Source organism: Rattus rattus, chromosome 13, assembly GCF_011064425.1.
Source record: "Rattus rattus isolate New Zealand chromosome 13, Rrattus_CSIRO_v1, whole genome shotgun sequence".
Lineage (NCBI taxonomy): Eukaryota > Metazoa > Chordata > Mammalia > Rodentia > Muridae > Rattus > Rattus rattus.
In genome coordinates this window covers 60,406,915-60,430,073 of record NC_046166.1, presented here as the reverse complement: position 1 = coordinate 60,430,073, position 23,159 = coordinate 60,406,915, and the positions used below count along the sequence as shown (strand labels likewise).

The window sequence follows — 23,159 nt, the reverse complement described above, 5'->3', positions numbered from 1 at the left end:
AGAACCTGGAGCTTGCTTAGCCAAAACTGTGGGCTTCCAGTCTGTGAGAGACCCTGTCTCACAGGACTAAGGTGAGCAGTGGCAGAACAGCCGGACAGTCAGCATTTTTCCCCAGCTGCTGCAGGCACAGGTAAAGGATCCCAGCCAGTGCCTGGCAATACACACACGTTAGAAGACTCCCACCCCCACTGAAAGTAGGAAAGCAAGTTCACTGGCACGAATGAGACTCAGGCACTGAAAGTCCTTCTCTTTTTTGCTTCTGGATTTTTAATATTCATTTATAATGAGTTTAGTTAAATTAAATACAGTATACTTTCTAAATCAGAACACTATTTGCTTGTTTTTCTCTTTTTTTTTGTAATTAGGGTTACATTGTAGTGAAAGTGAAGCATGTGATAATCCTGTAATACATTTGATGGTATTTGTGGTGATGCACAACACAGAGGAGCTCTTACCTGCATATCCAATTCATGGCACCTTTGAGCAATTTCTTCCTTCGCTGACAAAGCTTCATTTAGTTCTTCTGTAGTTTTCTTCAACTAGTTAGAAACAAAAATAAGCATAAGAAATATTTCATACAAAAATGAAGACATTACATAGGTGTAACACAGAATTAAAACATTTTTATTTCTTGGGAGGTAATGTAGAGGAAATTAAGAACATTCCTAGTAAAGACTGAAAATAAGCACGCCTTTGGCAGGGAGAGAGATTTTTCTTAAGACAGGGTCTCATTATGTAGCTCTGGTTAGCCTCAAATTCCCTACATTTACCAGACTGGTCTCAAATTCATATTCCATTAACAAATTCTAAGTTGGCAAATTATAAAAACACTGAATAAAATAAAGTTTTTCTTTTTATTTCACATATATAAACTTTTGTTTAATATATAAAAACATAAAGGTACCTACAACAGCAAAGAAACAACACCACAAAAGGAAAGGCAAATTATAGTTTGGATTAAAGTTATATTATGTCCAAAGACTTTCTAATATAACATTTAAAAAACCCTAAGCCTCAAATAAGAGAAAGCAAAAGGTACAAAGACTTCTGCCCATGTAGATGATGGAAACTAAAAACTGACTGTAACAGTGTTTAATTCTTAAAATACATAGCCAAGTTCCTTTTCAAATACAGTTGTTCCCAGTCATGTGTGGTTGGTTGCACACGCCTGTAATCCCAATCCTTTAAAGTCAGAGTCAGGCTATCTCTGTGGGTTTGAGGCCAGCCTGGTCCACACAGCAACTTACAGAACAGGAAGAAATTCATGACTAGCAGACAGGAATTACTGATACTAAATGATTTTGTCTTAAAGTAGGTAATAATACAGTATCACATTAACTCATATCTTTCTGTCTCTTTCTGTGTGTCTGTGTGTGCATGTATGCACATGTGTGCATGTGCTCACCGGATTATGCATGCATCATGTGTCAGTCAGAGGACAATTTGATGTGCTGTGCTCTTTCCTTTTGCCACGTGGTCCCTGGGCATTAAGCTCAGTTTATCAAGCTTGCCTAAGTGCCCTTACCTCCTGAGACATCTCACTGGTCCATGCAGGATGACTTTTAATACAAAGGTCAAACTTAATTATAATGTATAATATCAGTTAACAAATGAGCTAAAGTTCTTAAATTTAGGCTAAATATAAAATTTTTTAATCAATGTATTCCATTAGCAATTTCAACTGCATTTTCTCACTGATATCTGAAATTTATCTGTGTCAATCATGCATGAATAAAGACTATAACTATATACCTGGCGATCGAGATCAACATAGGCATCATTTCCAGCAGAGACGGGAGACTCTTTACTCATTAGCTGAAATTAAGATTTAAATGATTATATAACTATGAGGCAAAAATATATTCTAGGTAATATAAAAAATATAAGCCTCCAGGAATGACTAAAACAACAACAAATTAAAACACAAAAGCAAGCAATTGTTTTCGGTAATTAATTTTTCTGACTGGTTTTCATTCCAAGTAATCAGACATCTGAATTTCAGTGCTTGTTTTCACTGAGAGCCCAGCTGTGTCAAGCATGACTTACTCTTATCATTGCCAAGAGAGTGACCAGACATTTAATGCAGTGACTTTTCAGTAATAAGAGCAACAGCAAGGACTTCTTTCATTTTAGATAACCATGTACGGAAGTCGCTGTCTTCATGGTGTGCCACTGCTAAGCTGCCCATGCTCGGCAAGCATCCTAATTAAACTCAGTGGATCGTAAAACAGCCACAGCAACAAAACTCAAACAACGTTTGAAAATAGGACCAGGAATTGTTGGGAGAGAGTTCAGTGGGAGGAGAATAAGAAAGAACAATGGGTGGAGGGGGCTGTCAAAAGGATCAAACTGTTTGCATGTACAAAACCATCAAATACTAAGATTGAGATGTGGGCTGGAGAGATGGCTCAGTGGTTAAGAGCACTGACTGCTCTTCCAGAGGTCCTGAGTTCAATTCCCAGCAACCACATGGTGGTTTACAACCATCTGTATTAAGATCTGATGCCCTCTTCTGGGGTGTCTGAAGACAGCTACACTGTAGTCATATATAATAAATAAATAAATCTTTAAAAAAAAAAAAAAGACTGAGATGCGAGGCTAGATGCCTCAGTGACCCAGTGCTTGCTGGGCCTGTGCAGGACACAGGGCCACAAATGGAATCCCAGCAGCAGCAGCAAACTGGAAAATAAAGGTCCTTTTATGAAAATGACATCATGAAACCCATTACTTTGTGTGTTAAACTTTTAAAAAGAAACAAGCATGCACATCACTGTTACCCCAAATTAATGACAGTGCATGTACCCTCCCCATGTATCTTAGTCTCAAAGAGTGAGAGAGAGGTTGGGAAACAAGGGCACAGAATTCTCGTCATAAAAGCAGTGCGGAAGGGGTTGGGGATTTAGCTCAGTGGTAGAGCGCTTGCCTAGCAAGCGCAAGGCCCTGGGTTCGGTCCCCAACTCCAAAAAAAAAGAAAAAAGAAAAAGAAGAAGAAGAAGGAAAAAAAAAAAAAAAAAAGCAGTGCGGAGCAGACTCGACTGACTCATAAGAGCTGTCCCAGTCGTTACATTCTGTGTGGAGGACAGAGGGAAGGACAATTAGAAATCTGAAGATGCTACACTGAGAGGTCTTTTGAAGAATGATCTTCAGCTACCACTCTATTGAGAATATTAAAATTTACGAGACACTTTTTGAGTAATAAAAAGTTGTACCCATGTAGAAGAAAATTCCAAATAATATAAAAGCTATTTAATCACCAAAAACAATAGTTTGAAAATTTTGAGATATGTGGGAATTAGCGATGTACACTAGCCACGGCCCAGGAGGAGTCCAAGTAAAATGGGGAAATACAATAATATATGATACAATTAGCAAGAGTGCAGGGGACCAGCCTCGGCTGAGAGGCAGGGTCTGGAGAATGGTGGATGCAAGAGCTGTGAAGGGAAGGAAGAATCAGACATGCGATGCTGTTCACCTCAGGAGAGATGGGACAGAGAGGAAGCACATCTCTGTATGGCTTTTCCTACTCTTGACAACTTCTGTCTCTTTCAAGCTTTATCTATACATAAAGTCATTTCCTCAGAAATTTTATGCATTGATTACACAGTTTTTCAAAATACATTTTCTTCTAAAGTCTTCCTTAATTACTTACGAATATTGAAAGAGGAACAAATCCAGCAAGCAGGAATTTTATAAGAACTAAAAATTAACATTTTGATAAAATCAATTTTCTTTAAACTCAATATCTTCTTTAAGATTGGTGTTGTAAAGTCTTGTGGTCACAGAAATGCTAGACAGGACGACTCTATTTGAGTTTGATTCTGTTGAAGTTTAGCATAAGATTAATAAATAAAAGTTAGTTCCTACTACCTAGTACATCAAAGTTGACTTTCTACAGAAATTCAAACTTTAACCCTTATTTAATTCTTCCTTTCCTTCCTCTATATTTCTTTTATATTTGGCATAAGACCACCATCCTTTTTCTTTGATTCTTAAAATACTGCTTAGCCCCTATGCTTAAGCCAGGGCAGATGATCAGTAAAGTTCTGGTCGGACAAGTCTGTTCAGGAAGCAGGCAGTTTACTGTGCCAGGATGCCTCCTGTGTCTCTGTCTTGAACCACTGTTTCAATATGATCCCTATCTTTATTACAACTCTGTAAAGAACAGGAGAACATCAGGGTTCCCAAATCTGCTTATTCTTGCCTTCAGGAAGGCACCAAGCCTTGTCATAAACTTGCATGATCAAAATCTCTTCCTATTCATACAAGTTCCTTGTTTCTAAGGTTGACCATTAAAGACTAGCAATTCAATTATAGCTTGTCAGTTTCTAAAATTTCCCTAAATTTTCCTTCTGTAATAACTCTTCTCAAATCCTCTATCACATGCTTACTAGCAATATGCATTAGTGATATGAATATTTATTTCAATATAAGTTCTTAGAGACTCAGTTTTCTGCATAAGTTTTTCCCAGGGACTTTCACTGGTTTCATGCTTGTTTTCACTAGCTTTATTACCCAGGTCTAGCTTTGGAGAGGCATGGGTATAGCGAAAGGTGTACAGCGAGTATCCATGAAGGGCAGTAGAGGGCCAGTCCACTGTCCAAGTACCGGAACTTTGCCAAGCAGCGCCTTCAGGATGCTTGGCATCTAATTCAAAGGAAGGGACAAGTGACCAGTTGGTCTTTTTTCCTATTTTCATCCTTTATCACAACACACTGGCTTATGCTTAGGAAAAGCCAAACATCATATTCTAACTGCACCCCTCTCTCACTGCAGGGCTCTTATCCAGCTCCGTGCAGAGCTGCTCCTCAGCCCCTCCAATTCCCAGACAGGTGTTACCATACTTTACCTTTTACTGCCAGGTCTCTTGGTCATTATTCGTACATTTCATAGTTAACAGTTTAATTGGCTTTCTTCTGTTACTATCATCTTCTTTTGGATCGTTCTCTCCTTACATTAGGATTCTATAGTTCTTGTTTGTGTGTATGTGTTTTCCCCTACCCTCTTTGTAAGACATGGTTTCTTATGGACAAGACTAACCTTGAAATCCCTAAAGACCTGAAGATAATTTTAACTACTTTAAAAAGAATTATTTATTTAAAAAAGACGATATTATTTATGGTATATAGCATGTTTTGGTATACATATTGTGGGATAGCTAAATCAAGCTGATTAACATCCATTCTTCATACTAAGACAACACATTATAACCACTGTCACATGGATTGTACAGATGGGCTTCACTGTATTATTTCCATAAATAGTGCACTTATACTTACTTTCTTCTAGCTTGCCCTCCTCCCTTCCCTCCCTTGACTACCTTCCAGAATGCTGCAACCTTTCTTTCATGTTCTGTTTCTGTTTGGTTTTGGTTAAGAGGGTTTCATGTAGCACAGACTTGCCTTAGATTCACTTGGCAGCCAAGGGTGACCTTAGACTCCTGATTTTTTAGTGTCTACATAGGAGAGAAAATGTGGTATTTCTTTTTAGCTTATTTTGCTTAAATGATGTCTTCAAGCTTTCCCATGTTACCTTCTAATCTTCTTGTGTCTTCTTCCTGACTTCAGACATGTATATACCACCCAGCCTGGTTTATGTGGTAGGGACAGAATGCAGGTTTTTAAGATCCACAACCTGAGCGATCCTTAGTCCTATTATTTGTTTAACCAACCACCTTCTCTATTAAACCTAAATTTCATAACTTATTGCTTCTAAGTGATTTTCAATGTTCTAATGACCTCAGTATTTCTAAGTAGCAAAATCCCAATTCAAGATCAACCCAATGAAAGATCAATCCAACTACCTATTTTCTGCCTGAATATCCTAACTAGTTAAGTGCTGTAAGGGGGAAACAAAACAACAAACCAATATCCCAAAACCCCGTAATAAAACCAAACCCAACAAACAGTGTTACTATAAATGTTTTTAATCTCAACCAAACTTCAAAGCTGCTTGAATATATAAAGAATGTTTCCTATCACAACCTCTTTATCCTCTTTAGATTCTTTCGACTTCCCCTACTAGTTATTATTTGATGTATATGAGTGTTTGTCTACATGTCTGTCCATGCACCCCATGCATTTCTGGTGCTTACAGAGAGGCTGGAAGAAGGCTGTTGGATCTCCACGGGACTATAGTTATTGACAGTTTTGATCCACTATGTGGGTGCTTGGAATGAAATCTGGGTCCTGTGGAAGAGCAGCAAGTGCTCTTAACTGCTGAGCTCTCCAGCCCCCTTTCAGTCCTTTCTATTTCCCAAACCTGATTAACTCTCTGCACTACATAAAATCCCAGTCCCAGCGAAGAATTTTTGTAACTCTACAAACCCTGTAGCACCTTTTTCCTTCTCTACTGCTACACACAGGAAATTCTTCCCATCCAAAGCCTCTCTCACTACCTTCCTCTTCATTTAGTTTATTTCAAGCTTCCCCAAAGTCCTGTTCAACTGACTAGCTCAAGTGGGAACATCTGGTTTCTTTGGAAAGTCAGTTATCTCAAAGGATGTTTTCCTGAAGCAGACACAGTAGTGAATGGAAGCATAGCTAGTTTCACAACACTTAGTTGGTCTCCGGTCTTTGCTATCTTCACTTTGTGAGAGACGTATGGCAGAGAACTCCTTTCTGCAGTAGTAGGACCACAGATCCAGCCACAGCCCTTGGTGGCAGCATGGCCCAAGGACATCCACATGATCTTTGAAAAGTAACTTGGGTTATGGACACCAACACAGCCCTCAGCTCCTCCTGTAGGACCATAGACATTCACAGGAGCCTCCGGCCTGGGGCAGCAGACCACGGATACCAAAGTGGCCTCCATGGGCAGCACAGACCACAGAGGTCTTGAAGAGGACCAATCAGAAAGTGGACTGTTCTTCATCGTGGACATCCTGTCATTGCTCAGAACTGGGGTGATCATGTGGCTGAGCAGTCTGGGGGCTGAATGTGCATGAGCTCCAGGCTGCTGTACCCAAGCTTGCTGACCTACTCAGCAAGGACATATCCCTGGCCACCTCAGCCCTCTTTCACATCTGCTCTTACCACAGCTGCATCCTTAGTTCTCCCTCTCTTCCTGAACCCTCACTGCTCTGCTCCTCCATCTTTCCCACCTTTCCATCGCTTATTCACTCCTAGTTCACTGTAGTGGCACGGAAACTGCAGTGTGTCACATAGTATATATTTTTGTCCAAACGGCTTTACATACTAATATTCACTGTAACAAGCTATGAGTCTGGTTCAAGGTTTCTGAAGTACCATAAGTAGTGGACCATTGCTGAGACTTGTCTTGGATAGCCTGCCATTGCCCAGTCAGGATGATGTTGCAGCTAGGCAGGGTGTCCTAGGCAGGTTCTGTGAAATCCTGGCAGCCACACACCTCCTGCCCTCCCTGTCTGCCATTCAACAACTTGCTGGACTAGACCTTCATACTTGTAGCCTGTGGGCTACACTCCACACTTTGCTCACACTTTGTCCCAGCAGGGGAAGCATCATAGGCTGGATGATCCAGCCTGCAGGTCTAGGGCTGGTTCTACTCAGCACTGACCTGTTTCTATAGGAGCTCCAAGACACCACACATCTCCCTCTCGTGGGGACAGCAGCCCCACAGCTCATTGGGCATAACCTTTGTGCTTGCAGCCTGTGGGCTGAGCAGTGGTAGGGAAAGGTATAGATTCTTCATAACGATGTTTTGCCATTTCTCTTTCCAAGTTCATGTGTCCACTTTTGAAAAGCATCTTCCCATAAGACTTGCTTTATTTTCTTAGTTACTCTGGAGCTACTGGAGGCTCTGTAGACTCCTTTTCTGCCACTTCATCCTTTGGCACCTCCAAGGATCTTTCAGATTCCTCAGAGCTCTACTCCTGGGAGGCTGCTATCATCTTTGCTTACTCCTGAATAGATATTTCTTTGGGCTGGGATATAGCTCCAAGGGATATGGTAGAGCATATTCTAGAATCTGTGTTTAATCTCTGATATCACACACACACACACACACACACACACACACACGCACACACCCCACCCTCAACCCCCAAGTCACTAAACTTCAAGTGATGCTATTCTAAAAAATATAACAGAAATATCCAACAAAGGCATAAAAAGATGCTATTACCATTCACTATGGAAATACAAAACAAACAAGCACAGTAAGATACTACGTTTATTTACCAGGGAATTCCAGAATTCCATTTCGGGATCCTGATGTTCTCTTGACTTACAGTGGGGTCATATAACCAACCTCCAGTTTCATTAAGCCGAAAACACACTGAACATGCCTAAGCTACTGAACACACAGATTAGCACATTAGGAAGGTTGAGAACCTGTTCAGGTCACCCTGGTGTAGCTGGATGGAAACTGCAGCAGACTGCTGCTGCTACAAAATGCCATGCAGGGCTGTGTCCTTCCCCAGACTTCCTTACCTCTCTGCAGTCTCACTTAGGCTGGCCTTGAACTCCTGAGCCTTTTATCTCTACTTCCTGAGTGCTGTGATCACAGACCTGCAGCACCCCAACAAACAGGTCTTATGTTCCTTCTCCCTTGGTCTCTTACAGCATTTTTACACCTCTCTATCTCCCTTTCCTCACCTCCATCTCAGTCTTCTAGGTGGACTTATTTAATGTCCCCATGAACGCTGTTACTTCATATGGTCCTGCATTTCCCCTTTGATGTGAGTTTTACAACTGTGAATTCTTGTTTAATCCTTTCCTCTCTGAGACTCTGAGAAGGAGACACACACTTTATCAGAGAACTCTAACATCTTTTCACAACTGTATCCCTAGTTGCTGCTGTACTTTGGGCTTGAACTAAGAATTTGCTAAATAAATAAATTCAATATGCACACAACAGACACAATGAACTTAAAAACTTAACTAGGATATAGTGTATACACAATAAAAAAAATAAAATTATTTTTAAGGTTGCTAGTTCTCTTGTGTGAACTAGTTTTCTCCATTAGTTACAAGCTATAAAGTGCAAAGCTCCAATCAACATACCTCTTGGATGGCTGTCATGACGACATGCTGAACAGACTCCTCCATCATCATAATGGCTTGAATGTACTCTGAAAACAAGAATAACCTGGGATGTCACTGTTCAAGTTAAAAGATTGCCAAGAAGCTGAAGGCTAATGCTTTATAAATTATCACAATCAGTTTTCCGTTTTGAGAATCCCCTTCTCATGGCTTCTCTGCCCCAAATATGTGCCATAGGTAGGCAAAGACTGAAAACCAAATTTTAACTTTGTTCCAAAGTCTTGTCTGACATTTATTCATTTGCTTGAATCTGGATCTTGTTAGCTCCCCCCAATGTACTTTGAATCCTAAATCAGCCTTGAACTTGTGACCTTCCTGTCTTAACCCTTCAGAGTGTCCTCTGAGTTACTACCACACTTGGCTCTGTTCACCGTCTGCTGTAACAATGAGGTATAGGTGAAGGTCGGGGAACACAGCTTCAGCACGCGTACATACCAGACTGAATCAGCGAAATAGTGAGACCCAAAAATAACGGCAAAAAGAACCTCATCACTTTTCAGTACTCTAAAGCTATCCTTTAGACGCTTCTTGGTTACAGGGTAAAAATATTCTGGTTTTATCCTTACATGATCAAAGCACTAAGTTGTATAAATTCTTACCTTAATTTTGTTTACTATATAGAACATAAATAACTAAAATGAATTTAAGATACACACTGAACCTGTAATCGAATAACTATATAGTCCCGGGCTTTAAAATACTGTCCTACATCGCTACATGGGAAGCAGAAAGCCCACCAGCTTCATGCTCACCACTCCCAAGCCAGGAGGGTCTCAGCCAAGAGTAAAGTCAGATTGGAAGCAGTGTCTGTTTCCTCTGACAAGGCCCTGCTAATAGTTTTCATCTTTTCCAGACACAACAATTGATGACAGAAGTGGCTTAATGGCAGGTACCTGTAGAGTTGTACTTATGAATGTATATGCATTGTCATTAGATTCATCTACTGGATTCTTCTGCCCAGCAGATAACATGGGTGTGTGTGTGTGTGTGTGTGTGTGTGTGTGTGTGTGTGTGTGTGTGTGTGTGTTGTTTTAAATATTTTAACGCCACCATTGTGATATTATGACATCAAAAACAAGAGCCAGCACATCTAGGATGATTGACAAGTCCTCAAAATTAAAGCGTATGAATGAGCATGGAAGAGAAGAAGCAGTGGCGTTGCTATGGGGAGGGATGCTTATGGCAACTACTAGAAATGAAGGAGGTAACAGCAAAAGAGGTCAGGACATTAGTAGGTACGAGAGGGGAAGCGTTAGTTAAGAAGCGGTGTTGCCACGTCAAGGCCCTTCCCCGCGAACACCGTAAAGTACTAAAGGAGAAAATGGTGATGACAGGTAAATTAACGTGCACTACTTTCAAACCATAAAGTTAAAAATTCAATTATGTGGGATTATTTGGTACACACCCATGAAGCAATGCTGGAGAATGAACCACACTACGTTAAGGGAGTTTGCCCTCAATTTTATCTGTTCAAAATGTTTAGTATAGTTTAATATGAAAAATACAAAGCTTAAAGGGTGAAGAAATAATTTTTTTTCTATATCTAGCCCATTCATCACAAGGAAGGTAAATCCCATACTATCTATAAGTCTCAGCCTTCTAATCTATAACAGGTATTTTTTGTTCTGTTACTGCTTAATAGAATAGGAGACTGAAGGCAGACACCATGGTATTGCCTGATAGGCTGGCGAAATGGCCAGTGAGTAAAGGTGCTTCCCAACAAGCCCGATGACTGGACTTTGATCCCAGGATCCACTGACTTCCCAAGTTGTCCACTGAGATCTCCACATGCACTTTGCGGCATGTGTTGTGGCTCCCGCTCCCTGCCCCTGCCAAAAATCCTACAGCCTTCCCTCACTTCTGCTAGCAAACCTAGAACACAAGGGTAAGCAATGTTATTGTCAGTGTGCCTTCTACTACTAATCTCTGCCTTTTAAATCTTACCCCTACTTTATTTGCCCTAATTAGAGGTCAGCAAAGACAAATGAATGCACAATTAGGCTCTCACCAATTGCTTTTAACTTCTTCTAACTTAGAAGAATGGCTGAACAGAGAGCAAATGTAAAACACAGTTTCACTTAGTCTTTACAGTGAAGACACTTTGGGGATAAAGACAAAGGCAGAGCAAATCTCATCCACAGGTATGTAGGTAGGAAGTACTGAAGCACTTCATTGCCTCCTAATCTATCGACCCACAGTGCACATTCACAGCGACAGTTAATGATTAACAATTTAGAAACTTGATCACATGACTCTTAACTCTACTGTATTCCTGAAACCAGATGATACCCCAAATGTGGGTAAATGAGAGATTAAAAAGCCTGTTCAACTGGAAGCTTCCTCCTTCTTTACCAGCTAGCATTTATAATGCTGGAATGTGCTGTACAGTGCACTATGGGATATTAGTCACCAACTGTTTACCCAGCTGTGAACTCTGCTAAAAGTATCAGCTTGCTAGACAAGATGTGACCACGGTGCAGTAGTGGCCAGAGTGTTACTGGAGTAATCAATCACTTTCTACCTGGATTTTAGACCTGCTCCACAGGAAGAAATCATACTTGGTATTATAAATCTGGTCAAAAGGGAGGTCATCTAGTCCTTGGATGGAGGGATTTACTACTGTTGTTTTGTTATGTAGTCTTCTAGATCTTCATCCTTATACATATAGATTAGTGCTGTTCTCATTCTTGGTCACAACAGTTTCTGTTTTCAGTGGGCAATGATTAACACAGAGACTCATAACTGGTGACTGATGAGTGAGTGCTCAGTCCTAAAATGAGGCTGGCATGACCCCTCCAAGGCTCCAGGAACCCTGTGGAAGAGGGGGTAAGAAAGAATGTAAGCACTAGACGGTGGGAAGGGGCGCTGTGATGTGCTCTTTTCTGGACACAGCACAGCTAGCGTACCATGAACCAATGATGGCTTTGGGGTGATCAATGTGCCATCATCAGAAAAAAATTTTTTTTTGGGCTGGAGAGATGGCTCAGTGGTTAAGAGCACTGACTGCTCTTCCAGAGGTCCTGAGTTCAAATCCCAGCAACCACATGGTTGCTCACAACCATCTGTAATGAGATCTGATGCCCTCTTCTGGTGTGTATGAAGACAGCTGCAGTGTACTCATAAAATAAACAAAAGAAAATAAACAAATCTAAAAAAAAATTCTTTTTAAAAGAAATATAGACAGTTTAAGAAAAGTAAAGCAATCTAAAGAGTAGGAGTCAGCTAGTGAGCTGAGGGAAAAGTCCCAAAAGTCTATGCTGTTATTAAACTTATTCAGTATTAGAATATGAAAAAAGTACAAAACCAAATAAATGTAAACTTGTTTTACATTACGAGATGTGGAAGAAAATAGTGTGAATAGGGGTTGGGGACCTTTGAACTAAAAAATAAAAATAAAAATATAAAAGATAAAAACTGAACTTCAATTTAAATTAATTGCAAAATACTATTTATAATTTTGAATAGACTTTCATTTCCTATTCTCTTGCAATACTTCTCTCAATTCTCTCTTTACCAGACTATAAGTACAGTTTTGAGGGGATATAACTTGAGTCTTTCTTACTCTGAGTAAGTCTTAACTCACTGTCCTTCCCGGCTTTACTTGAATAACTTCCCTACACCACGTCTAGACTCTCCCACTCCATCCCACCTTTGGAGCACTCACCGTAACTCTGTAATTACTTGTGCTACGGGGTAATGCGGCTTTTCCTCCTCCATTCAAGTCCTATGAAAGCAAGCTTTGTGTCTGTTTTGTCTGGTTCTGTGGCTCTCATCCATAATGTATCAGATTAATAAGTATCTATCACCCAAATGAAAGATGGGGATGGCTGTACCTCGTGTAACCCCAGAACTGGGGGCAAAGGCAAGCAGATTTCAGGAGCTCACTGGTCACCCATAGCCCAGACAGGGAGCCAAGTTTACAGGCCACAAAGAATGAAGTGGAGGATGGGGAGGATGACAGCCAATGTTCCTTTTCTGGCTCTGTGTGCATATGCTGAGAGGCACACACCCATGTGCATGTGCACACATAAATATATGGAAGCACCCCCTCAAAGCAAAAATAATTTATCTACTTTATGTACAGTAAGTCTGAATATATTTTGAAGAGGTGGTCCCCATATAAATAAGTCATATTTTACAAAAGAGTTTTAAAAAACCTAAAAATAAAAAAAAATATTACCTCCATATCAAAGCTGGTCTTCAAGTAACTTCAACAATGCCACAAATATGTGACCTTGGAGTCATAAAAACACTGTACTTTTTCTAATATCTGCACACTTACTAATTTATCTAAGTCTAATTAGAAGTTTTACCAATTTATAGTTGATATGAATAAGTATAGTTGATAGAATAAGTATGACTCACCCCATAAATGCCACCTAAGAAGTGACACTTTAAAGTGGAAAAATTTGTTTTCTCCAATGGTCTCACTGGGTATATTAAAGCATACCAAAAGGCAGGCCCCATGCCCAACACTAGAGAGCTAATATAAAATGAACTCAATGATATTGGTGTAGACCTCTTGCCTCATTGCTTTTTGGGACAAATTTTTTCGTCTTACTTGTTTTTTTTCCTGTATGTTATGGCTGTTCATCTTATATCTATGAATTTCAGTTGTGTGTTTCTTGTTTTTATTTTTTTATTCTTTTTTTTTTTTTTGCTTTTATGGAAAGAAAGAAAGGAGGAGTTGGGTGAGTGGAGAGATGAGATGAGAGGAGTTGGGAGAGAAGAAATCATGATCAAAAATATATTGTATGAAAATTTTTTGATAAAATAAATTGTGGATATGGTAAGTATGGTAAGTATGGCACATGCCTATATCCCAATACTCAGGATGCAAAGGCAGGCAGATTTCTGTGAGCTTCAGGCTAACATGGCCTACATAGCAAGTTCCAGGTCAGCCAGGGCTCATAGTGAGACCCTGCCCTAAAAAAAAAATCAAAAATCAAAAACCAAAAACCAAAAACCAATTTGTGGCTCTAAGAACACGCAATAGATAAATGAAATAGAATTATTGTTTAAAACACTAATATTCATATAGTTAAAAAATCACATTTTCTTGAAATTAAAATCGTTGGAAACACTATTTTGTGTAAGATCGTGTGCTGTCTTACTTGTTGTATCACTTAGATCCCTAATGATCTTGTGAAGCAGGTACTAAATCTACTAAACCTACATTTACAGAGAAACTGCACACAAAGATAAGATTCACCCAGCAACTGTCCATCGTTTGTAAGAGTGCAACTGGATCTGAACATTGGCTGACTGGGCACTGCAGCCTGTGCTCTTATTCTAAAGCACAGAAATATTTTCTAAGCTATCATCGTACAAACTACATTAATAAGTATTTTAATAATAACCATAAGGATCAGCACTGTCAAGATAGTTAACATGCATTAGAAAGAGTATCCTTAGGGTGGGGTACAGCACAGTTCAATAGAACAGTGCATGCTTACTATGACCATGGCACCAGGTTCCACAGCATGTAAAACACGAACATAACACAATATAAAAACTGCTCAGTTATACAGTCTTACAGAAAGGGAAGGAATTTGACCATAATCAAAATTAGACTACCTTTTAGAACTCATTTAAATCTGAAGGTAAATTACCAGCAAAACTGTAGATGATGGGGAAGATGGGTAGCCATGGAAAGATGTATTTATTCTGGGGCTTTATGTATGAAATACACAACAACATCACATTCATTAGTTACCTTGCTTCTGTTCACAGTTCACAGCACAGCCTAGAATGAGCTGGAGCATCCTCCCGAGCTCTGCTGCATCCGAATGCTCCCCAATAAGGTTCACATCAGGAAGGGTAAAATCATTAATCTGCTGCCCTAAAATCTGAATGGAGACAAGCAGATTATAATCACAGTCATGTTTATAGAGCTAAATAAAATATTTAATAGAGATCAATTAGCTATAACCAAGGACTCAGTGTCAAGGCCAGAGATGTTCTATCAACCTCACTCCCAATTTCTAATCTCTCACACATCTAAGTTACAACTATCATGTATCATGGCCACTTAGTCCCTAATCTGGTATGTGGTATGTACACTGAACAAAAATCTGTGTACTATCGATCCTTCTGCTTGCTGTTCTAAGAAAGCTTGGATGCTTGGTCTCTGATGAATTACAACCAGAACAGTCTAAACTAAAGGACATCCAAACAGCTGGGATCAAAGAGGAATTCACACTAGCAACATAATCTTCTCCCTTGCTACCTTCACTTTGTCTCTAAAGGCAAAGGACATAATCAATAAGACAAATCGACATCCTACAGATGGGGAAAAAATCTTCACTAACCCCACATCTGATAGAGGGCTAATATCCAAAATACATAAAGAACTCAAGAAGCTTACCACCAAAAAACCAAACAACCCAAAAAATGGGGTATAGAACTACACCTAGAGTTCACAATAGAGGAATCTCAAATGGCTGAGAAGCACCTAAAGAAATGTTCAAAGTCCTTAGGGATCAGAGAAATGTAAATCAAAACGACCTTGAGATTCCACCTTATACCAGTCAGAATGGCTAAGATCAAAACCTCGGATGACAAGACATGGATGTGGAGAAAGAACAACACTCCTCCACTGCTAGTAGGATTGCAAACTGGTACAACCACTTTGGAAATCAGAAATATCACTCTTGGGAATATACCCAAAAGATGCCCCACCATGCCACAGAAGCATGTGTTCTTCTATGTTCATAGCGGCCTTATTTGTGATAGCCAGAAGCTGGAAACAACCCAGATGTCCCATGGCAGAAGAATGGATAAGAGAAATACTACTCAGCTATTAAAAACGAGGACATCCTGAGTTTTGCAGGCAAATGGATGGAACTGAGTGAGGTAACTCAGACCCAAAAGGACATGCATGGTATGTTCTCACTAATAAGTGGATATTAGCTACCCCCCCCCAAAAAAAGTACAGAATAGCCAAGATACAGTTCCCAGAACTCAAAAAGGTCAACAAGCTGAAGGGCCCAAGTGAAGATGCCTCAGTTCCAACTGGGAGGGAGAAGAAACCAACCACGAGGGGGGAGGGAGCAAGGGACAGGGGAGGGAAACAGGATGGTGGTGGGTGGAGAAGGGAACATGATCTGGTATTGGGTGGGGGAAAAGGACTGAGGCCCTGAGAGCCAGTAGAAAGAATGGAAACAGGCGACCTCAGGAGGTTGGGAGGACCCTCTAAAATGTACCAGAGAACTGGGAAGTGAGAGACTCTCAGGACTCAAAGGAGAAGACCCTAGATGAAATGCCCTACAGTGGGGAGAGAGAACTTGTAGAGCCCACCTCCAGCAGAAAGACAGGGCATCAAGTGAGGGATGGGATTGGTATCCCACAGCCAAAGCTATGACCTGTCTGAAAGAAATGCAGGGATGGAAATGGAGAAGAGCCCGAGGAAAAGAAGGTCCAGCTACAAGGCCCAAAGTGGGTTCTAGCTCAAGGGGAGGTCCCAAGTCCTGACACCATTACTGAAGCTATGGGGCATTCACAAAAAGGGATCTACCATGACCGCTCTCCAAAAGACCCCAAAAGCAGCTGAAAGAGTCAGAGGCAGAGGCAGTTATGTGCACCCAACCAACGAACAGAAGCTGCTGACCCTGCTGGTTGAATTAGGGAAAAGCTGGAGGAAGCTAAGGAGGAGGGTGACCCTGAAGGAGGACCAGCAGTCTCAATTAACCTGGACCCCTAGATCACCAACCAGGCAGCATACACCAGATGAGACCTCCAACACATATACAGCCGAGGACTCCTGGGTCTGGGTTTAGTCAGAGAAGATGCATCTGACCCTCAAGAGACTGGAGGCCCCAGGGAGGTCTGGTGGGGAGGAGGTTTTGGATGTAGACCCTGCTGGGGTGGAGGTGTGGACTGAGAGGGGAATAAAATCTGGAGTGTTAAAAAAAAAAAAGATGTTAGTAAAATACTCTTAACAGGGAAAAGAATGGAATATTCTTTAATGGAGATGTGTTAGTAAGATACTCTTAATAGGAAAGAGAATGGCATGCCCTTTAATGGAAATGTTGTTAGTAAGACAGATACTCTTAGCAGGAAAGAGAATGGTTTAATGGAGATTGTGGGTCCAAATGAAGTCACATGTAAACAAGTGCAAAGCTCTGTTGGGTAGCCTGCCGGTGAGAGTTCGGTAGGGCTAGGGATGTAGAGCAGTGGGTAGAGCACCCTCCATCCTTTCCTCAGCACTCTATCGAACCACGCACGGTAGAATATGCTATAATTCCAGACAACCACAAGTTCAAGGTTACTCTTGGATAAATAGACATACACCATCAACCCAGAGTACAATTTATTCCTTCTTTGTATAGGTAAATCAATCTCCAGAAGTAATTAAATCAGGAAAAAAGAAACCATTACACAGTTCATGATAGAGACCTCAAAAATTGTACTTTTTGTCCTTCAGTCAAGTATGTACTTGGTTCTGTCCTGACCAGAGGCCAGAAACACTAAACGTAACGAGCACAGCTGCCTGGAAACCATGTGTGATCAGGTGCTTCTCTGAAATGAATACCTGTGGGTGGGACAACTGAACCAACAAGCTCACCTCCCACGTTTCAACCCAGTAAAGCTTTATTAACCCCTAAACGAGGACGTCTGTGGCAACCCTTTCTTGCTTCTTTTCTTTTAAGCTACTTTCTATAATAAGCTCCTGTCAAAATTTTACCCTTCTGTTGTTTGTGAAATTCATTTTTGAGCTTACAACACAAAACCACAGAAGTCACTAACCTGCAGTAGCTTTGGTGGCCAGAAACCCCTAGTAATGTCGAATGAGTCAAAAAGGACTGTCATATTTAAAGACCTTCTCTTAAATTAAATTAATTAAATTAATATTTAATCAAATTATCAAACACAGATTTTAAATTATTAAATATTTAAATCAATCAGTAAATATTTAATTAAATTAATATTAAATATATACTTAAAATTATATTCTTAAAAATTGCAATAGAGATGTCTACTGGAAAAAAACTGAACAGAGGGGGTGGAAAATGAATAAAATAAAGATGAGCTCCTAGAAATAAGAAATATAATAGGAATGAAAGCTTCAGTGGACACGCATGAAAGGTATGCAGTTATCTCAAGGAGTAGAGCAAAAAAAAGCAGTAAAAAGAAAAATTGGGTAATTAAAGGATCAATCCAGGAGGCTTAAAGGTTCAGTGGAAGGTCTACAGAACAAACAGAAAAAATTAGGTAGAAAATATTTTTCCTAAAAATAAAACTACTAGGTATTCAGTTTTTAAGAATTTGCTAAGTACCAAACATAATAAAACAAAATCCAAGATCAAAATGTATCTTGCATCAGAGCACATTATCATGACCCTTTAGAGATAAATAAATCCTAAATAAAGAAACTGCGGATGGAACCGCAATCCACAAGAGAAGCCTCAACAGCAAAAGCAGAGGAAGCTGGTGAGCACTGCTGCAATGGCCTCCAGACACCGGCTTCAGCCAACCTGACTCAAGGAACAAAGAAACGTCAAGGCCTAAACTTTGCATGTCCTTTTCTGAAGATGGCTGAAGATGGTGTTATTAGAATGTGCTCACCAGTACAGAAGTAAATGAGAAGCTGGACATGGTGAGCGGCACTCAGGAGGCAGAGACAGGTGGATCTCTGTGAGTTTGAGGCCAGCCTGGTCTATACAGTGTATGAGATCTTATTTTAAATACAAAAAAAGTAAACAGAAGAGAGAAACTCGAGTATATAAGGCTAAGTAGAGAGAGTGTGATGGACAGAGATGGAGGGCGTCTCAGAGGAGTGTGAAAGGTGACGACAGAACACAGCTCCTTCACCATTCCTGTTGATTCTACTTCAGACTGAGAAGCCTTAAGCTTTGCTGTAGGACTCAGTACAACAGGTGCTAACGGAGAACCCTTTGGAAATATTTAAAAATACAGGATATAGTTATGTTACTTTTCTAGAGCTTGAAAAACACTGAATTTGAAAATGAGCCTCAACTAAACAATTTGAGTGATACTTTACTGAAAAAACATAATTTTTAATTTACAAAATAAGTGAATACAATGCTCAGGACAAAAGTGACTACTTCTGGTAATTCTAGAAGATCTAGTAAATACTGCTTCTTGGTACCCTTATGAATAACTTCTGACTGAACAACAAACAAAAGAAAGCCACTCAGCAGTTACAGTCTTTTGCACGTTTGCTCAAGATGTTTAATACTTACTCCAAGTATTCTTTTACATATTTTAAGTAATCTTGAAAATTAGTACTGATTTTTAAGTTATGTGAGATAATTACAAAATTAAGTGGGATTGAACAACGACTATGTCAGGTTTGGCCCCAACCTCATTTGATGACTAATAATAGGACTGAGACAACCAAATAAATATGTATAAACAAGAATGCAGATTGTTCCTTAATGTAAGCATAAACCATGCAAGCTGGGGCTGGAAGTCTAGGCCTATAATCCCAGCTACTTGAGAGACTGATGCACAAGCATACCAAGTTCAAAGCCTGCCTGGGCTAAATTTTAAGGCAAATTAATGAAGCCCCTCTCATCTAAGAAAAAACTGATGGTTAGGGGCATAGCTCAATGTGAGAACATTTACCTAACAGGACTGCACAAATAACCCAAAGAAACAAGGAAGAGCTAAGAAGGAAATCAGTGCAATCTGCTTTCCTTCTTATAATCACCTTGGCTTGACAGAAGTACAGAACAGTGAAAGTAAAATTCCTCACCAGTTACTATGTTAGCAGTTAGCAACTGGTAATGGGTGGTAGCAGCATAACTGGAGAAAGCTCTATTTGGAAGGTCTAGCAGATTTTGTTGATGATATTAAAAGACATCCAGCACTCAGGAGGTGGAAGCAGGAAGATCAGAAGTTCAAGGTCACCCTCAGTTTGAGGCCAGCCTGTTCTACACAAAACTCTCTCAAAAATATATAAATAGGAAAACCAGGGTTGGGGATTTAGCTCAGTGGTAGAGCGCTTGCCTAGGAAGCGCAAGGCCCTGGGTTCGGTCCCCAGCTCCGAAAAAAAGAACCAAAAAAAAAAAAAAAAAAAAAAAAAAAAAAAAAAAAAACAAAAAAAAAAAAAAAAAAAAAAAAAAAAAAAAAAAAAAAAAAACCAACCAAACAAAAAAAAAAAAAAAAAAAAACACCATTGGACAGGACATGGTAGCTGATGCCTAGGAAACTGGTATGAGAAGTGGAGGCAGGAGGACTGTCTTTGAGTGTACTGAGTGATTGCCCTCTGAGCCAAAAACAGCCATCTTGGAGCATTTGGCTAAACTCCCTCACAAAGACCATCCAGGTGAACTGTTGATGATTTATACCCCGACAGAGGGTAAGAGAGCACCAGAGTCTCACCTGAGTGCCCAGGTGCTCCCTAGTACCTATTGTATGCAGCTCTGCCTTAACTGCACATGACCTGGGGGTGGGGGGGTAATATATACAGGCCAGGGAAGACTAGATCTATCTATGTGGCTATGGGAAGCCCTCATCCGTGCTGGGTAAAGGCTTTTCAGGTGTGGCCTTGTTTTTAGCAGTGGGGAGAGAACCACACACATCCCTTTAGTAGTCCCCTATCTATGCTCTGTAAGGAAGCCCAATAAACTCATTGGTTCCTGAAGAATAAACTTTGGTAGAATTATGCCTCTGTCTGTCACTGAGACTTTAATAGAAAGGGTAGATGTTGCTTATATCTTTCCCTGGAAAGAATTTTAGTAACATTGGACTACAAAATGAGTTTCTGGTCAGCCTGTACTACAGAGCAAGTCCCTGTACAAAAAAACCAAAGAAAGGAGTATAGTGTGATACCAAGGTTTGAAACTTGGATTCTAGGTTGGATGTGACAGAGCAATAGTTCTCAACCTTCCTAATGTTGTAACCCATTTAATCATTTAATTCATATGTTGTGGTACCACTCAACCATAAAATTATTTTGTTTGCTACTGTAACTTTGCTACTATTATGAATCATAATGTAAACACCTGATAGCCAGGATGTCTGATATGTGACCCCCAAAGGGGTTGTGACCCACAGGCTGAGAACCACTGTGACAGCGTCACTTACTAAATGGACATGATAGATGCTACAGATATAAAAGTGGGTTTAAATGTAAGCAAGCTTGCAGGGAAAAATGCAAAGAAAATAGCGCATGTTTCTAGGCAGTACTCTGTCCTTGGGGCATCTGTGGTCATGAGACCAATAGCTCTGGTGTGAGTTATGTCCCCTCAATGCCTGTGTTCTCACATGGACTCAGCAGAGGAGGTGAGTTCACTGGGGCCCAGGGCTTGCCAATGAATAAAGCACAAGCAGTAGGGCCAATCGCAATAGTCAATCACTAACCCACCGTTTCAAGTACAGGATGGAATTCAACACATTTTAATAATTATTCACAAATTACTCGTATCAAAGGAAAGTTCCTGATCTGCTCAACACCTAAGAAATTACTTGTTGTCTGAATCCATATCCGCAAAGCAACATAAGGGAAGATAAGTTATTAATTTTGAAATGTTTTTCTTAAACTTGAAACTGTAAATTGAAACTATTCTATAATATTTCCAAATAGAAGGAGAAAAAAATCTTACCTCATGATTATAATCCAAGATGCCTTTTAAAATTTTCTTTAAGTTGCTAATCTGTTTAGAGAGAGAAAAAAGTGGGTAAAAGGCATGCACAGATCTCAGTACTGATTAACATTAAAACTCAGGTGAATCTTAGAGCAAGTACAAGCTGGCATCCCGACCTCTCTGAAGTCTCAAGTGGCCTAACTCCAAAGCCTTCTGAGCAGTGGCTGGCACTTTAAAACGTGTGCACTTGGGAGGCTCTCGGATCTAAGATCTGAGAGTATGGATATTCAACTGGTCAGTCATGTTTATGCAACTCTTCTAAACCAACCATCCAACCAACCAACCAACCAACCAACCAACCAACCAACCAACCAACCCTAAATCGCCTCCAAAAACCTCTTCTACAATTTGAAACACTTCTGGCCAAATTCACATAATGAATATTTAAACTGTATAAAAAATAAAACTTAGTAGGGTATTTGAAATTTAAAGTAACAACATCAGAAAAAGACTATTGCTTAGCAACACCATGGGAAAATGAACAACATATAACAGATTAGTCAGACTTTTGATAAGTAAAGGAAATAAAATATATTAGTTTTAAAGACTTAAATTTGTGTTCTTTTCTCTAATTTAAGAGTATTAAACAAAAACTATTGCCAAAATACCCTTAGAAATCTTTAACTATTAAGTTCACTGGCCACTGTGTCTAGCTGAAACGACAGGCAGATTCACTGCATTATTTAATAAAAAGCTCTTTAGTTTCTCTTCTGCTTTTGACCAGATTTTCATTGGAGTACATGAGCCATATTCCGCTGATCATTCCTTCAATCTGGCTGAAGCTGTTCAATGACAGTACAGACCACCTCCGCCTTATGAAATACTTGGGCTCGGATGTGTTTTAGGATCGATGATGCTCAACTTGTAGCTGGATACACCCGAGAACAACAGACACTGCAGCCCGAGGTCATCAAATGAAAGGAGCTCAATTATTTAGTTAGGACCTTTTGTTTAAAACATTTTTAAAGATTATTTTATTTATTTTCTGTGTATGAGTGTTTTGCCTTCATGTACGTATGTGACCTATGTGTGTGTTGGTGTTCTCCAAAGTCAGAAGATATCATATTGTCGGAAGTGGAGTTACAGGTGGTTTTTGAGCCACCACGTGGATTGCTGACCAGGTCCTTGCAAGAGCAACAAGTGCTCTAACTGCTGAGCAGTCTTTCCAGACCCTGAAACATTTATTTTTAAGAGAAAAATAAACCAAAGAGTTGCTTATTTAGTAAAAACAACAAAACAAGCTTGGTGTGCTTGCTTATGTCTGTTCTCCAAGTACTAAGAGAAGATGGCAGGAAACTGTGAATTCAAGGCAGGTCTAGGCTACACAGAAAAAAAGACCCAATATCACAAATGAAATTAACAAATTAAAATGTGTATTTCAAGAAAATTTTTGATTTGAAAAATTCATCATTTATTTCCATTATTGATCTTCTAAGCTGTTTATTTTTCATACTTCTAACATCTGAAAGTGGACCACCTTCAAACTGCTATGTTCATGTAAAATAGTGGTTTCCCCCCATTGCAA

The 23,159-nt window shown here is 39.8% G+C and overlaps 1 protein-coding gene across 2 annotated transcripts in view; it reads right to left on the bottom strand.

Moving 5' to 3' along the window:
• Hook3 (hook microtubule tethering protein 3) overlaps positions 1 to 23,159 on the bottom strand; it is an 87,580-nt gene that overhangs the window by 40,183 nt on the left and 24,238 nt on the right. For both annotated transcript variants that reach the window (XM_032919230.1, XM_032919229.1), the window contains exons 4-8: positions 21,593 to 21,643; positions 14,737 to 14,869; positions 8,982 to 9,049; positions 1,753 to 1,815; positions 456 to 539 (exon numbers count right to left, since the gene is read on the bottom strand). In XM_032919230.1, coding sequence (XP_032775121.1) covers positions 456 to 539; positions 1,753 to 1,815; positions 8,982 to 9,049; positions 14,737 to 14,869; positions 21,593 to 21,643 — 399 coding nt within the window. The remainder of the gene's footprint in view (positions 1 to 455; positions 540 to 1,752; positions 1,816 to 8,981; positions 9,050 to 14,736; positions 14,870 to 21,592; positions 21,644 to 23,159) is intronic.